This window comes from Rhinichthys klamathensis, unplaced genomic scaffold, assembly GCF_029890125.1.
Source record: "Rhinichthys klamathensis goyatoka isolate OS25496 unplaced genomic scaffold, OSU_Roscu_1.1 h1tg000280l_1, whole genome shotgun sequence".
In the NCBI taxonomy this organism is placed as follows: Eukaryota; Metazoa; Chordata; class Actinopteri; order Cypriniformes; family Leuciscidae; genus Rhinichthys; species Rhinichthys klamathensis.
Genome location: NW_026606799.1, coordinates 570,832 through 588,650, shown reverse-complemented (window position 1 = coordinate 588,650; position 17,819 = coordinate 570,832). Strand labels below are relative to the sequence as shown.

At 38.6% G+C, this 17,819-nt stretch overlaps 2 protein-coding genes across 3 annotated transcripts in view; both read right to left on the bottom strand.

Annotated features, from left to right (window-relative positions):
- Nucleotides 1-5,775: 5,775 nt before the first annotated feature.
- Nucleotides 5,776-8,070, bottom strand: arl3a (ADP ribosylation factor like GTPase 3a). The gene is made up of 5 exons (XM_056269061.1): nt 7,845-8,070; nt 7,301-7,417; nt 6,777-6,827; nt 6,295-6,480; nt 5,776-6,191 (listed from the first exon to the last, which is right to left on the bottom strand). The coding sequence occupies exons 1-5, from the start codon at nt 8,061-8,063 to the stop codon at nt 6,144-6,146; spliced, it is 621 nt and encodes a 206-aa protein (XP_056125036.1). The 5' UTR covers nt 8,064-8,070; the 3' UTR covers nt 5,776-6,143.
- Nucleotides 8,071-9,509: 1,439 nt separating this feature from the next.
- npm3 (nucleophosmin/nucleoplasmin, 3) overlaps nt 9,510-17,819 on the bottom strand; it is a 165,737-nt gene continuing 157,427 nt past the window's right edge. The window contains exons 2-6 of one of the 2 annotated variants that reach the window (XM_056269064.1): nt 11,895-11,968; nt 11,555-11,640; nt 10,151-10,270; nt 9,944-10,037; nt 9,510-9,809 (exon numbers count right to left, since the gene is read on the bottom strand). In XM_056269064.1, the coding sequence (XP_056125039.1) occupies nt 9,706-9,809; nt 9,944-10,037; nt 10,151-10,270; nt 11,555-11,640; nt 11,895-11,967 (477 nt within the window). In that variant the 5' untranslated portion in view covers nt 11,968 and the 3' untranslated portion in view covers nt 9,510-9,705. Of the gene's footprint in view, nt 9,810-9,943; nt 10,038-10,150; nt 10,271-11,554; nt 11,641-11,894; nt 12,027-17,819 lie in introns of those variants that run through there. The other variant, XM_056269063.1, reaches the window with a different exon arrangement.

Here is a 17,819-nt window from a genome sequence, read left to right as displayed (position 1 = left end):
TGTGCTTTTTCTTTTTTCTTTTGATCAGATGGTTATTTTCCATAAAACAAAAGGTGAGTATTTGGGCCTTTGCTGCCATACTGGATGCATCAAGAAGGATTAGAGTTTACCCTACAAATGTAATACGTCAAATGGATCACAAGACTTTGTGGACCCACCTGTATTTAGTGCTGACCACTTCGGCTGTAAATCTGAGACAGATGTTAATACCAGATGTATGTAGGGCCATTGTTTTTGCTGCTTCTCATTCTCATATTGCTTTACGCTGATACGAGTGAGCAGGAAAGACAGAGAGGCAGAACGTTTTTAAACGATTTTCAGAAAAAGGGAACACTGAAAGAGGAGACGATAGGGAAGAGAGGAGTCAACATCTAATTTGGAATGTCTGTCAGTGCCTCACATGCTCAATAATCTATTTACCATGCAGAATTAAGATTTCTGCTATCCAGCACATTGCAGCTCCAATCCCTAAAGCCAGGATGGATAATCCAAAATCCCTCTTAGAGCCTGTGAGGCCAGTCCTGGAGCAAAAGAGGCAGGCGAGCTGCAGAGGCCTCTGGGTACTTCAGAGATCAACCCACGGCAACAACTTAACTTAAAAAGAAGCGGGAAAATCATAGACTTGGCAACACTGATCTTCACACCGATCATTTCCATACACTTAGAGTTCATAGTGACCAGGCTGTCAAACTAAACAAAACCAAAAAAAACATCAGATGACAAATGATACAATACGTCATAGTTTTGTGTGAGGAACAGTTTAAAATGATCATTATTCACTGATAATCTTCCCCTTTGTGGCAGCTCTTTCTCGTACACTGCTGTTCAAATGTTTAGGGTAAGATTTGCATGTCACATGATCCTTTAGAAATCATTTGTGCTCCGAGAAACACCATACAGGTTTGGAATGACAAGAGGGTGAGTAAATGCTGAAGGAATTTTCTTTTTCTTTTCTTTTTTTAGTGGCGAACTGTCCCTTTAAGAATCTGCTGTTCCTATCTGTGTATTTTGTTAATACCAAAGATTTAAAAGCCCTGGTTAAATAAAACATTGAACTATAGGCGTAGCAGTAAGGCTTACAGGAAACACTGCGTGTCTGTTTGAAGGCTGAATTCCCAGGCTCCAGTGTTAATAATTTGGAGATACTCGGGTAACAAAGAGGGCAGCCAGAGCAGCAGATTTCCCTCTCGTCTCCAGTTACTCATTACAGGAATATGAAACCAGAAGATCTCTGTAGCATTTGCTGGCCTGACAAGCCCTGCACTGTGTGTGGATGTCTTTGATTAGGCTTTGGAATTAGAAGTGTGATGTGTCATAGAGAAGATGGATAAATGCGCAGGGCTTCGGGCCTGCTAATGCACCGGCAGCTGCACAACAGCTGACAGGCTCCCGGCGGAGCAACAGCATTAAAACACACCTTCAGCGAGGCCCCTACACTGAGGCATGTACACACACACACACACACACACACACACACGGTTGCCATGGTAACACACACAGCTGTCAATAGCATCAGACCACACCCCAGTGAACAGGCAAATACACACCAATGAAGTGATGTATAGTGATGAGTTGATGCTCACAAACACACTACATCTCCATTCCTCACCCTCTCTCTTACACAAACGGACATGAGCAAACTTGCTCTTGAGCTTCATATGGAAAAATGATGACACATGGGAAATATTAAGCCATTCAAACTGAAACAGTTAATGTGATTATGTTCTGTAAATGAAAGATGTCATCATCTCATTAGACATGGTTACACTGGGAGTTGAGGCACAGCTCTCTCTTCCCGTTCTCCTTACTATTACAGCTATCTGTGTGTTGCAATGTTCATTTTGCAACTTTTACTGTAAAAATTACAAATCGCTACACATACTGTACATGGTTATTAATCATCAGGCAAGGATGATTACAAGAAAAGACAACACAGGCTGAAAAGGAAATGGGAAATGTCATCAAAAAGACAAAAGGTAGTCATTGCAACGTCATTGGATGCTTTCCGTAGGATTCATTAAATACAAACTGATGATGGTTTTTTTTTTTTGGATTTCTTTTTTAAGAGACTTAAAATTGGCATGGAACCGAAATTTTAATAGGCTCCATCCGAAATTGTATACTTCCCTTAGTATGGGACAAAAGAAGTGTGTCCGAATTCACAGTAGGCTACTAAAAGAGTAGACAAAAAAATACCCGGATGACCTACTACTTCCGGTGAGATTCTGAAGTGTGCATTCGATGGACACTTTACTATCCCATAAGGCCACAGGAGAGGATTTGTGAATGCCAGTGATGCGAGGCAACTGACACTGATTGGGCATGATAATGACAACATGGCAAATGTAGTACGTCTGAATTACCTTCATACTGAATTACCTGAATTAACCTCATAATTACTTCTTCAAAATAAGTCCCTACTCAAGAGAGTATGCAATTTTGGATGGTGTCATCTTTTCTACCCTATTGTGACATATATCTGAGTAAAACGGTTTCTTGAAAGAGAAAAAAAAGAGGGTGGGAATTTTGTCTATTGGGCAATCTCCGCCGCCATTTTGAAGTCTGTTCAACTTCGTTAAGTGGGCAAGGGAAGCTTATTTGGACAGACCCTCGGACCCTCGATTTTGACAGAGGGAGCAAGTCTTCTCAATATGCACTTCAGGCAGATCCATAGACCACACTGCAACGCGATTGTGATATTACAGCAGATCACACTTAATTTATCAACACCTAGTGTATGGATTTGGAATTATTTTGACATTTAACTGCACAATACTTAGTTATAAGTTTATTGTATCGTTATCAACAGCCCAAGCATATAGACAGGCCTATAGAATGGTGTGTAAAAAAATGTACATAATAAATTAGCTTCATTGCGGATTCCAAGTGATCAAGGGCTTAGGGCACATTTCAAGGGTTCCAGTAGTGGGTATTCGTGCAATGTTAGCAGTGATGTACATCTGAGTGAAGGGGACGGAGGGAAGTTAGCGAGGGAAGGGCATAAAAAATTGGACTTAAGCTCAGCCATGATCAGAGAGATGTAGGCCAGAGCGAGGGTGAGTTCATGTTTTTGATAAAAGATTGAGGGCACGTGAATATAAATAAAAACTAAAGATATGCAACAGATAAATTATTAATAATGAACAACATTCCATAAAAAAAATATGAATTATCAATTTTGATTTAATGGTGACTTAAAAAGTATACTACACTCAAAGATTTCTGTTATTATGTCATTCTAAATCAGTAAAACATTCTTTCTTCTGTGAAACACAAAATACATTTAAAAAATACAGATTGTTTCAAAGCAGACTTTAATAAGCATGAAAATGACAGTGATGTAAAATTAATTACGAAATTATTAAATACATTTCGAAACAAGCTCGAGTTCAGCTCTACAGAAGATAATGTCATTATTCAGCTCAGTTCACTGTCGTATCAATTCAGTTCAATAACTCAATGTTGCAATGTTCATTAATTATGAAACAAGTTTGATTCAGCTATAAGTAGTTCAACAGAAGGCAACAATGTCATTATTTATTTAAAGTCAGTTAAATGTTTATTCAATTCAGTTCAGTAATAGTGTTGATGTTGCAAAGTTATCCAGCTCAGTTCATATTTTGTTCTCGATATATTTTGTTCTTTGTAATGTGTATATATATTGGCCTATAATTGCCTTTTAAACATAATTGTGTCCTAAAAATGAAGGTCAGTGGGGTCCCGTGTTGTTTTGGAAGTTTCATTGTATATGGACAAAAACATCTAAAACATTATTTTTAGCATACAGGTTTGATAATTATGACAGAATTCTCCTGTTTGTGATTCCTTATCAACATCTAGTCTTGTTTTATCTTTATTTGGACTCAGAAGCAGTGGTCGGTCTCACTGGCAGCTGACGCACCTCATCACCACATCCTTCACAGCACAGGTGGCTTCTGCGGAGAGTTCCGGTTCGGTGTCATTCAGAGGACAAACTCAGAAACAGCAAATATCTGTTGCTCACTGATTTGCAAATCAAGGTGCTGACAGTCCCGGTGCACGAAAACCCACCCTGTGTCTCTGTTTTAAGAGTGCAGTGTTTGCTAAGTGCTTGGACTGAAGACTGGGCAAAGCAAGGAGTTGAGTGAATGTATACTCTGAGGAATGAGTTCTTTTGTGAACCCACAACATCTCTGAGTGCTTTGTCTGTCAATCAATTGAGCTTATAATAAAGCATCAATAGCTGTGAGGTAATTGTAAGTGCACTGCCAGCTCCAGAGAAAAGCATGAACCGAGTGCCTTTACTCGTTGATGAAACAGCAGGTATCTATGCATTTAACAGTTCTGACATGACCATAAAGCAGTTGCCATGGCAACATAGGGTTTGACGGAGGTGTGACATTAGCCCTGACATTAGGGGGGATGAGAGCCCCATGGAACACAAGGTCACCTGCCCACATCTGCCTCTCCTCTCTCCATAGAGATGGATGGATGGATGGATGGATGGATGGATGGATGGATGGATGGATGGATGGATGGATGGATGGATGGATGGATGGATGGATGGATGGATGGATGGATGGATGGATGGATGGATGGATGGATGGATAGATAGATAGATAGATAGATAGATAGATAGATAGATAGATAGATAGATAGATAGATCTTCATTTGTCAGAGTTTATATGTAAATGCAGTTCACATATCCACCTTTTTTAGCAACACTATTTTCGTGCGAGACTACCGGTAAATCAGCTGCTATAGGAAAATAACTACAAGAAAAACAAAATAGCCGATAAAAATTTGCGAGACAATCCAGTGCGTTTATGATTATAATAATACATTTTCCTACAATAAAATGACAGCAGCTACCTACTATTTGCAATATCAAGCAGCATAACGGACTGTTTTTGTACTGAAAGCGATTTAAGTGACGGACACCGGAAGACTTTTGTCTCGCACATTCAAGTTACAAATGGCCGCGCCAGCTCTTACCTTGAAAATAAAGTGGATACGTTTAGAATAGATTCTCAACTTTAATGGACTAAAATGCATTTAAGGCGGATTGATTTAATTGTGCTGTAATGACGGGGCACGAATTGTAGTTTTGACTTATTAATGTTAAATGGGAATGTACAGCTTCTGTCACACGACTTAAAGGAGTAAGCTAGCCTACTTAGCTGGCAAAATGGGCTTTCAATAAAACTTGGCTACCTATACAGTAGAAAGGCAAAAACAAGTTTTAAAATTGGAAAATATTTAGTCTAGGTGCAGATTAATCTCTGGTTGTAAGACGGTAAAAAAACAACTGCTGACTTTCACCATTAGCCTAAATGTGCACTGGCTAACATTTTACAGACATACACAAAATATTACTGTATATTTGAAGCTTAAGCATTGAAACCAAGAGAAAGGGGAAATGTCATTTAATTTTCATTTTGTAGACATTTCCTAAATATTTCTTTTCATAAATTTGAATGTATTCTGTTTTGAAAAAGAAAAGAAAATTGTTTGTGACAAGAGCATCTGCGCTGCTGGTCTGGTGCTTGCTTGAGGCTTCTGACTTTTACAGAAGGCATTATGTGAATTAGAATATTGTCTCGATATCAAGTCATAAATAGAAAAAACCTCCTCACTGCCACAGCCAGGTGCTTAAGCAAGCACACCTGTGTAGCAACCCTGCTGGTTGTATCCATTGTGATTTAGCCGGGTGCTCATCCCACAATAAAATATTTATTCAATGGTTCGAGCCAGTAAAATAACACAGGCTAAGAAAAAAAAAAAAAGTTTTATGCAATGTTTTTTTTAAAGTCTAGCATAGAATAAAGCATCTAAAATGAATAAATCATAGAAGATATTAAAATAGATTCCAAGATCAAACAGACAACATTCTAATGAATAATAATAATACAAAAAAACACACACTTATTACACTCAATTCAGTGGTTGATTGTACATTATAAATCAAATTAATTCAGAGTATCATGCTGTTGCACAGTGTTGACAGAGTAACTGCAGGTGAGACAGAGTTGATGGCTGAGGAATGATTCAGAGGGGTCAGAAAAGCCTCCTCATATCCCTTTAACCTGGATGAGCTGGTAGAAAATCCACACAGTCCACGAAGTTTGATTTTCACATTCCCTTTACAAAAAGTACTAGGCTCACTACTTCTTCTTTGCAGTAATGTTCTTGCAGACCCAGTTCATGCCATCCTGAAAGAAAGGAGCACTTTAGCCAAAAACCAGCCGCTGATGGGAAGGTCTAAACCACTGATTGGAAAAATAAAACAAGGCTAATGTAAAAGCAATGACTCACCTGGACTCCCTCTCCCGTAAGTGCAGAGCAGGACTGAATTTGCCAAATACGGTCCCGAATGGTGTGCAGGTTCAGTCCCTCTGCGATCTCAGAGGCTGGAGCAGCGGTCAGCAGGTCTTGTTTATTGGCAAAGATTAAAACAGGTACGCCACTAAGTTTCTCCTCATCGAGCAGCTCAGACAACTCCTGCACACCACATAAACAATTCAAATAGTAATCCAATAGCTCATTCAAATACTTTCAGCATGGATTTGCTTGAACAAATGCATATCAAGAAAGTTTCACTTCCAATAAAATAAAAGCATTTCAGTGAACTGTATTAAGTAGGAAAATGTTGCTAGACATAGACCTGACCAAGTGTGAAGCCACATAGTGTGAGAAATATCCTGCAGAGACCTTGGAAGGTTCATAATCTCTCATCTACACACAAACAAGACAAGTAATAATGAACAGATTTGCTATAATGATAGATCTTTTTATACCTGTCCCGTTTCCTCAAATCTCTTCCTGTCTGCACTGTCTATGACATAAATCTAAAATGCAAAAACACAACGTCAAAATCATCACATAAACAAATATGAGAAAATATCAAAATACGTAAGAAATATATATACAACTGTTCAAAAGTTTGACGTCAGTAAGATAAAAAAAAAAAAACTTTTATTCAGCAAGGATGAATTAAATATATAAAAAGTGACAGTAAATGTTGTTTATCAAAGTATTCTGAAAAATAGACTGTTTTCAAAAAATATTAAGCAGCACAACTTTTCAAAATTTATGATAATAATAATTGGTAACTGTTTGCTGCAAATTAAGCTTTGCCATCACATTTAAAATATATTCAAATAGCAAACTAGAAATATTTACTAGAATATTTCACAATGTTAGTATTTTTTTAACTATATTTTTGGTGAGCATTAGAGACTTAGAACTTTTGAATGGTAGTGATATATGATAATGAATGCTATGCTATGCATAAACATATCTCTTAATAAGAAACACTCACAAGCATGTCAGTATTTTCAAAGTAGTTTCTCCAGTATGGTCTAATCTTCCTCTGGCCTCCAATGTCCCAGACATTCAGTTTGAAGCCCTGAGACTGCACGCTCTTAATGTTAAAGCCCTGGCAAGGACAGAAGAATTAAAACTAACTGAACAATGCTGTATTGTGCTAAAGCAAGAAAACCCCTTTTTAGTTCACCCAGAGGATAGTTCACCCAAAAATGAAAAATTTGCCATTACTTACTCACCAGACAGTTGACGCCACCCATTGACTTCCATAGTATTCTTTTTTTCCTACAATGATGTCAATGGGTGCTGTCAACTGTCTGGTTACCGATATTCTTTAAAATATCTTAATTTGTGTGTTCAACAGAAGAAAGAAACTCATACAGGTTTGGAACAACATGAAGGTTAGTAAATGGTAACAATTTTTTTAATTTTTGAGTGAACTATCCCTTTAAGAGCTTATTCTATGAAAATGGAAGAAACTAGCTTTTTTTTTTTACAAGGCAATTTGTATTTCCTGTAAAAGGGAGATTGTGTGTTACCTGTGTTGGTGTGATGTGACTAATATCCTCAGAGGCTAGCTGTTTGAGAAGTGTCGTCTTTCCACCATTGTCTAATCCAAGGAGCAAAATGCGTATCTCCTGGTCTGGGGCACTCTTTAGTTTTCTAAGGATTGACAACAAACCCTGGAATAAACATAATATGCTCAATAACCCGATTTTAAACAAGACAACAATGACACTAGGCCTATATAAGGACATTTGTGAGAAAAAAGATAGTTCTAAAAAAACGACTTCTCTCAGCTAAGAGCCTTATCTAACAAAGTATGAAAAAGACAAAGACATTTGAAGATTTTAGAGAGATTAAAAGAGACTTTAAAGAGATTAAAGACAGAATGACTCAGTCGCAATTCACTCATTATATAAAAAATGCAGTGAAAGTGAAAGATGATTAAATGATGACACATTTTGTTCAACTATCCATTTAACATCGGTGGCTACAATATCATAATCATTTCTTAAATGAGTTACAATCTTTACATTTGAATTATTCGGGAAATAACGAGACAGAGGAAGGCAAATAACTGAGACTTAGCGCCGCTGATCCACCAGGCTTCACTCCTACAGAGAAAGCCCGCTACTGCAGCTAACGTTAATTATCAAGACTTCACGCTGCAAACGCCGAATAAATTATGCGTATTTCCAAAGTTTCTAAAATCTCAGTTAAATACAAAATACACAAAGATAGGACTAAAGGCTAATTAACTTCTCACCATCTTCCTCCCTTCCGAGACGCCGACGATGGTTACTAGGGGGAGTTAAGTGACGTCACCAGCTGTTGGCGTCATTTTAAAGGAACCGCGCTGTCACATTTTTCTGATTAGGTTTCAAAGTCAGTTTCTGTATCATCACAAATGTTAAAGGAAGGCACGTACGCCGCGGCCTAAATAATAGCTACTGAACATTTCCACCGTCATTCCCAGGAAGAAATACTATTCGTACATTTTGACACACAATATGGGGTAAGTTGTCACCGACAAACCTGCCATTAAACAGTCTATTATAGGCTTTTCAGCAAACTTTAAAGTAAAACAAATTTAAATGGTAGAAGAATTATGAATCAAAACAATTTATTATATGTATATATATAAAATATGTTGACTTGCACACATGGAACTATGCAAAACCAGGTTCACCCTGGTGAATTTATCAAAACAACTGGTAAGTGAGCTTTTAAAATAAATGTACCAATTGCACTGATTCTACTAAAACAACCAATTTTTATTGTAAATAAATCTGTAAAAATACAAAAATGACAACAATGGCAAGTTCTCCTTGACTGATCTCAACATCAAATGCACCATGCAAAACTTCCCTCTATCGGTCCTTCAAAAAGGGACAAAGATTTAAAAACCCCGCTTGCCAAATAAAACAAAAAAATGATGCGTGATAAGAAGAAAATCTGTAGAGAACAATGCTGGTGCTTTCCCTGAAGGCAGATGCAGATTGACAGGCTTTTCACTGTCATGGTACAGTGTGTTACAGGGATAGTACATCTGGAATAATCCTTAAGTGCCCTCACTTGAGGGCACAATGGTGACAGGACTGTGAATTCGTGGGTCTCCCAACTGAGAGTGAACCTGAAGGTTGGTGTTGGCGGTTATTTACACATAAGTAACAGTATTAACTAATATACTTTTTTTAACATGAAGTAAATGTTCACAGAGCTGGCTGTATTGAGGCTTCAACCTTACTATTAACATTTGTACAATCTGACAGTACAAAATTCCACGAAATTCTTCACCGCCCCTTCATCATGTCTCATAGAAGAACATTACATCTAATATTGTATAAAACGTATAAAGGTCTGATGTAAACATCTCAATTTCAGCTTCTGTGAGATTTAAATCTGCTTTTTCTTGGCTGGTTTGACTGAGGGCATTTCCTCCTCACTAACATCATCATCTTCATCTTCATCTGATATTTCAGACTCTTCATTCTCTGTGGCTGAAAGAGGAGAAATAATTAGCACCATTCAGTTTCAAAACAAAAGGGATAAAATAGCATGCTCTGTGTGTGATTTTTAGCTTTAAATGCATTTTTGTGATATAGAGACTTGCAACTGTTGTTTTATTTCTCACCAACTAAATGTAACCCACTAACAGTCACTGGTCCAGATCCAGATTTCAGCCGCAGTGTGACAGGAGCCATCAACTCAAACTCCCCAAGGCTTACCTGAGTAGAAAAAGATGTAAAAAAAAAAAAAAAAAAAAAAAAAAACATTTAAAAACTTGCAACATATTTGAATACCTATATTATACAACAGTTTAGTAAAAAAAAAGCATTACCATAGGCAGGCAGGAAATGTTGAGATTAGCTACGGGCACAGATATTTTCTTTCCTTGGTGATTCATAGCGGTCACTTCCACAACATTATTCTCCTCTTTGGCACCATCACCCAGACAAATCTAATGGTTTAAGAGAAAGGAGTTTAAAAGTACAGGTCATCAAGCTCTTTACACGTCTTAAAGTCGCGATGAAATGAAAGCAGCAACTGATCATTTTGTCTATATTATGACATACAACGGAGTATAATGCATTATTGTAAAATAAAAAATGTTGGGCAGGAACTTGGTTCTATGAATCAGCTGTTGACTGGATTTACGAGATGTGGTCGTTACACTCCAAAAGTTGAGCTTGCAGGGGCAGGGTTTATGCAGGCTAAAGGGGCGGACACATTTACCACTGTTAGGCAAATTTTCATGAGCGAAATCCACCCAATCGGGAATTTCGCATGATTTTAACAGATTTTGCATTGGGTTTACTGTGCTAACCAACAGAAAGCTGCTTGATTTGAAGTGAGTTCTGTGTGAGCTGTGCTTCATATATCGCTACACTATTGACAATAGACCTTTTTGGCCCATGAAATTGAGCTAAGTAATGAGTTCCATTAAATGACTGTTATTATAATCCTGCATACATCACCTATGAGAACTCTGTCATTTCACCAGAAGACCAAGAAATGGTTTCTTAAACCAGACATTTTTTTTAGGGTAGCACTTAATTTTGTCCATCAGGAATTGATTTGATCATTGTGGTTTGCTATTGCTGTGATCTCATATGAGTGACAGGTTGTCCCGCCCTGCTGCAAGAGGGAGGGGAAGTTATTTTAATTAAAGGTAACCACACAGTTGACAGCACCCTTTTGACTTTCTATAGTATTTTTTTTTACCAACATTCTTCAAACGAAAGAAACATACGGTATACACATGTTTGGAACAACTTGAGGATGAGTAAATAAATAAATACATTTTTGGGTGGTATCCCTTTAAAAAAAATTATGATGTACATGGATGGATCATTTAAAATAAACATGGCTACAAAAATAAGAACTGAGTGTCAAGTTTGATTTCATGGTGACTTTAAACAGAAGGTGATATAAAAAATATAAAAAGAGAGAAAGAAACACACAGACAAATTGTTCACAATAAGATCTATAATATGCATAGAGAAAATAGATGAATTTTTATTTCATATTGACTTTAAAACTATAAATCAGCCAAAAATGAAAATCCATCATGATTTGATCAACATTCTATTACTTCACACACATAGGAGTTTCCCTTTCTTTTTTCTCTGTAGAACACGCATAGACAGTAAAACACGTCAATCAAAAGCGCAATGAAAGTGAATGGCGACATTTACAGGTTTAGGACAGGCAAACTCTTGCTTTAATAAAATATTGTACGAACCGTCCTGAGCTCCAGAAAATGTTCCACATCTTCATCTTCGTCTGCTTGAAATGTGTAAAATGGAACTTCAGAAGACAACTCACAACCTGAAGGAAATCAAAATCACACTATTATATAAGTAGCCTATATTTAATTTATATGCAGAAATGAATGTAATCACTGAAAACGAGCACGTATTTTGATGTTAAGTAATCCAGTTTTTTTTTTAATGAACGTTAAAAACATCTCTGGCCACAATTATTAAAGAAATAATCAAATGCAGTTGTTCCACGTGTGCTAGTAAATCTACGAAGCATATACTGTCTATGCGAAGCATGCAGAGCGTCACTGTTGATCTTACTGAACACATAGCTTTCCAATCGCGAGCGTGAGTCCACCCCACTGTCCGATGTTTCGTCCTCAACAAACGACATAACTGTTCGAACGTTTCTAATATATCCCAATAAAGGCTACAATATCCACAGTGCAAGTCGCGTTTCCAAAACACATGTGACGAGCAAGCGAAAAACGGCGCATGATTACTACGTCATCAGCACTGACCTAGCTGGTTTTTAATTGTTACAATATCTGAAAGACACTGTAACAATTAAATATACAATACAGATAAAAAGTTGGGAATAATTACGATTTTTTAATAAAAAAATCTTAAACAAATTTCTTTCTTGAAAGAATTATCTTATACTCACCAAAGGCTGCATTAATTTGATCAAATATAGGCCTAGAGCAAAACGGTAATATTGTGAAATATTCAAACTTAATGTATTATAATGTAATTTAGTTCTGTTTGTGCAAAGCTAAATTTTCAGCAGCCATTACTCCAGTCTTCAATATAACATGATTCTTTGCATAGAGTCAGGTGAAAAAGAAAGTACACCCTTTTGAATTCGTTTTACATATCAGGACATAATAAAAAATCATCTGGTCTTTAACAGGCTAACAAAAATAAAGCCAAAATGGAGATGCCATGTGTGGCAAACTAAGTACACCCTATGATTCAGTTGCTTGTAGAGCCACTTTTAGCAGCAATACGTTGAAGGAATAGTTTTATGACTTTATCAGTCTCTCTCACATCATTGTGGAGGAATTATAGGCCCGCTCTTCTTTACAACGTTGCTTCAGTTCATTGAGGTTTGCAGGCATTTGTTTATGCACAGCTCTCTGAAGGTCCCGCCACAGCATTTCAATCGGGTTGAGGTCTGGACTTTGGGCCAGCAACCCCTTGATTCCTTTCAATTTCAGCCATTCTGTTGTAAATTTGCTGGTGTTCTTGGGATCATTGTCCTGTTGCACAGCACAATTTAAGCCAAGCTTCAGCTGTTGGACAGATGGCCTTACATTTGAATCTAGAATACTTAGGTAAACAGAGAAGTTCATGGTCGACTCGGTGACTGCAAGGTGTCCAGGTCCTGTGGCTGCAAAAGTCTTGAGGATTGTTCAGATGCAACTTTGCAAACCTAAGCCGTGCTCCCATGTTTCTTTTTTTTTTTTTTTTTTTGAGAGAGAGAGAGAAGCAGCTTTCTCCTGGCAACCCTTCCAAACATGCCATACTCATCCAGTCTTTTTCTAATTGTTCTCTCATGAGCATTTAATGTGTTAACTGAGGCCTGTAGAGTCTGAGGTGTAGTTCTTGGGTGTTTTGTGATTTCTCTGAGCAGTGCCTGGCCTGACCTTGGGTTGAATTAGCTGGGACGTCCACTCCTGGGAAGATTGGCAACTATTTTGAATGTTTTCCACTTGTAAATAATCTTCCTCACTGTAGAATGATGGACTTCAAATTGTTGGGAAATGGCCGTGTAACCCTTCTCTATTACTCTACATCTGCTGAATGTCTTATAAAGAATGATGGACTTCAAATTGTTGGAAAATGGCCATATAACCCTTCTCGTATAACCCTAAATCTGCTGAATTTACAAAAATGCTTTTTCTCAAATACTTGAGAGGCATGCTCCAGGTAAAACTAGACTGGTTCCATCTACTCGTGCCTCACCCTGGTTCACTCCTGAACTTCGGACGATGAAAACTAAGGGGCGCCGCCTAGAAACTCATTGTGCACTCTCTGGCTTTTAAAGAACATTTGCTCAACTACCGTACAGCCCTCAACGATGCAAGATCCTCTTATTTCTCCTCTACCATTAGGAATTCCATGTACAGCCCCAAATCATTCTTTGCTATGGTTAACAAACTCACTAATACACCACAACATGTTATTTCGGGCTCTGGGGTGCTTGTGAATAGCTTTTCCCAATTCTTTTCAGACAAATTGAAGTCAATCACTGAAACCATCACCAATGACACACCTCAAACAAGTGACTCAAATGTTCATATGATGCTATCTGATTCAGCTCACTCAACAAACTCTCTCTCTGCTTTTACTCTGACTACTCCCGTTGCCATAAGTGATCTAATTGTGAAGTCTAATTCCACATCCTGCCAGCTTGATCCTACACCTACTGTTTTGCTTAAGATGTGTGTCCTCGATGTTGCACTCTTCATAACACATGATAAACTGTAGTTTGGCTTCTGCCATTGTCCCAGCAGAATTAAAAATGGCTGCGGTGACCCCCATTCTTAAAAACCCAGGCCATGGCCATCTAAACATGGACAATTACAGGCCAATATCTAATTTAAAGGAGCTGTATGTAAGATTGTGGCCAAAACTAGTACTGCAATCACTGTCAAATTACTGTAGAGTGGTGTATCCCCTCCCCCTCCTCCCTGACTCGAGGTTGCCAGCTCGGCTGCAGGATCCAGCAGGAACGTGACGAGCTGCAGCTGTGGTAACTAGAGCAGAGCTGGCAACCCGGATGCCGCAACACTACTGACTTCGTGATTGGTCGATAGGTGGAGGGTGGAGCATCAGACCAAAACACAACATGACAACATCAACATCAGTTGAGGGCTGCAACTGCACTTTTTAAATGACAATATCCTGGCCAGACTACTGTTGTCAGTGATATAATTATTTGAAATGTACATGATTTCTTAATGTCTAGTGACATTTCAGGGCCATTTTATGATTAATTGAAATAAATTTCTTACATACAGCTCCTTTAACATTCTGAAGCAAAATCCTTGAAAAGGTTGTGGCTTCGCAATTGCGATCATATTTAGATGCTAATGGTCTTTTTGAACCTTTTCAGTCAGGATTTCGCCCATCTCATAGCACTGAAACTGCTCTTCTTCGGGTGGTTAACAACATTCTTTTGTCCGTGGATTCAGGGTTAATAAACATCTTGATGCTTCTCGATCTAAGCGCTGCATTTGACACAGTCTGAAATACTGATCTCTCGGCTTTCTGATATCTGATTTCGCTCTTTCCTGGCTCATTTCTTACATCAGTAACAAAGTATTATATCACCATACAAGGGTATAGATCTGCCACTGCTTCGCTTACACAGGGTGTTCCTCAAGGTTCAGTTCTTGGCCCACTATTGTTCATCATCTATATACACTTGGTGGCATCATACGCAGGCATGGACTTCAATTTCATTGCTATGCTGATGACATTCAAATTTATCTTACCACCTCTAGGCCATCCCTGCCTGACTCACTCACTGCATGTATCAGGGACATCAAGCATTGGATGTCCCTGAATTTCCTCAAATTAAATAAATTTTTTACTGCCTCAGTCCAAAGGTTGGACCTGTCCTTTGATATTGGAGTTCATTAAGCCTCCGTCATCTATTCTATTCTCAACTCTATCTTTTGGCTCTCATATTTCTTCTAGTTAAAAACTCTTTTTTCCATCTTCGTAATATTGCGCGTCTTCGATCTTCTCTCACTTTAGCTGAAACCTTAATTCATGCATTAATCACATCGCGTCTGGATTATTGCAATGCTCTATTTCGTGGTCTGCCCAAAAAACTTTTTGCAAGATTACAATATGTTCAAAACTCAGCAGCAAGAGTTCTCACCTCAGGCGTTCTGCTCACATTACTCCTCTGCTTCATGACCTTCACTGGCATCACATATTCACTTTAAGGTATTACTTCTAACGTTTAAGGCATGAAATGGTATTGCACCTCCATATCTGTCTGATCTACTTTACTCTTACCGCCCTGCCTAGTCCCTTAGATCAGCTGGACTTGGTTTATTGTCCATCCTTCGTTTCCGGTTGTCTACTGTAGGTGGAAGGTCATTTAGTGTACTGTTAATGCTCCTAAATTATGGAATTCACTACCCCTTACACTTCGAATATCTCATCTGTGGCTACATTCAAGACTCAGCTGTTGATGTATTTTGGATAATGTGACTATATGTGTCCTTATGTGATTGTAGAGCGGGTGTGTAAATGTATTGTAAGGTACAATGTAAAGGGACCTTAAAGGGATACTCCACTTTTTTTGGAAATAAGCTAATTTTACAACTCCCCCAGAGTTAAACTGTTGAGTTTTACCGTTTTTGAATCCATTCAGCCGATCTCCGGTTCTGGCGGTACCACTTTTAGCATAGCTTAGCATAAATCATTGAAGTGGACAAGACCATTAGCATTTCTAAAAGAAAAATGACTAAAGAGTTTCGATATTTTTCCTATTTAAAACTTGACTCTTCTGTAGTTACATCGTGCACTAAGACCGACGGAAAATGTAAAGTTGCGATTTTCTAGGCTGATATGGCTAGGAACTATACTCTCATTCCTGCGTAATAATCAAGAAACGTCACTGCCGTACCATGAGAGCAGCAGGCGTAATGATATGACGCAGCGCCTGAAAATAGGCCACCTTCCGTCAACACAATGGAACTATTTTCAGGCGCTGCGTCATATCATTACGCCTGCTCAATTCGGTTGTTAAGTCTGACGTCACGCGTGACGTTTAGCCTCTTCCGGGCCCAAGCGCTCCGCTCGTCCACTCCAGATCCTAGACTAAATAAACCCTTTTCTTAAGGGCTTTTTTCGCTTCAGTGCCAGTGGGTGTTACTAGGGATTAGAGGTCTGCTACCCGACCCGAGCCCGACGGGTCCCGAAAAATGTGCGGGTTTCGGGTCGGGTTGGGGTTAATGTTAATGAACAGCCTCGGGTTCGGGTCGGGTTCGGGTTTAACTAAGAAAAACGAAATAGGCTATATATAGTTTGCGTGCCGTGTGCTTTGCCTGCTTGCTGTGTTGTGGTGACCGGCACGCGAGAGAGAGAAAGTATAGGCTACGTCCGCAGATGTGCAATATGTGCATACAGGCTCTCTCTCTCAAATATAATGATATATGAATATAATATTTTTAATTATTTGTTTTATTTTATCATATCATTTATATCACAAAACTGTTTTGCGCATGTGCTACCGCTCTCGCGCGCTATTTCAGTCACAATACAAACAGCCGACGACAACAAGCAAACCATGAGTCTGATAAAGCAAAAAATTACTTGGTAAGTTTTTTCTCTTACTGCTGTGCTGCCTGCTGATAGGGCCGCTGCGCCTACATGTATTTGTTTAATATGTCAAGCAATCATTAAATACAACATAGCATATTGCAAAAATGGTATTGCTGTGAGAAACAGAATGGACCTCGGGTTCGGGTCGGGTTCGGGCTTAATATGTAAATGTAATTGTCGGGTCGGGTCGGGTTAAATGATCGCGGGTACGGGCCGGGTTCGGGCTTCAGTTTAAAGCCCGTGCAGACCTCTACTAGGGATTAAAGGGTCACTTCACCCATTTGCATTAAGGTTTGTATTGTTAGAAACCCAGTCATATATTATAATGATGGTGGAATTTTGCTTGTTTTTTTTCTGAGATGGGAGAAAAAAGGATTTAAGTGTTTTACTTCCGTCCTATCTTGACGTAAATATCGTCATTTTGCGTCACGATAGGACGGAAGATAAATTTCATTGCATATGAGACAGGGGTAGCTGCAGCCTGGAGTAATGGGCGTGGCAAGAGGTAGGGGCGTGGTAGGAGGTAGGGGAGTGGCAAGAGGTTTCTCATTGGTCAAAGGAGTTTCCTCCTGGCAACTGCGTTGGCCAATCAGCAGTAACCATAGTTAAACGTCATTTCCTTTAGCTGAAAAAAATCGTCATTTCCTTTAGACGGAGAGAAGATGGCGGAGGTAATTCACATATGCGATATAATTTGTTGTTCTCTTTGCTTTACATCTTTCAGCTTTGGTAATTATTTAATTGTTGTTGACAGACACATGTTACAGTGAGAAGCATTAACGACTGCATTTGCGTCGAAGACATCAGAGTCGGCGATTTATATCGATGTCCGTTCTGTGCTCTCAGTGTTTTTAGACCTTGTGAATATAACAAGATCCATAGTCATTTGCAAAGCCA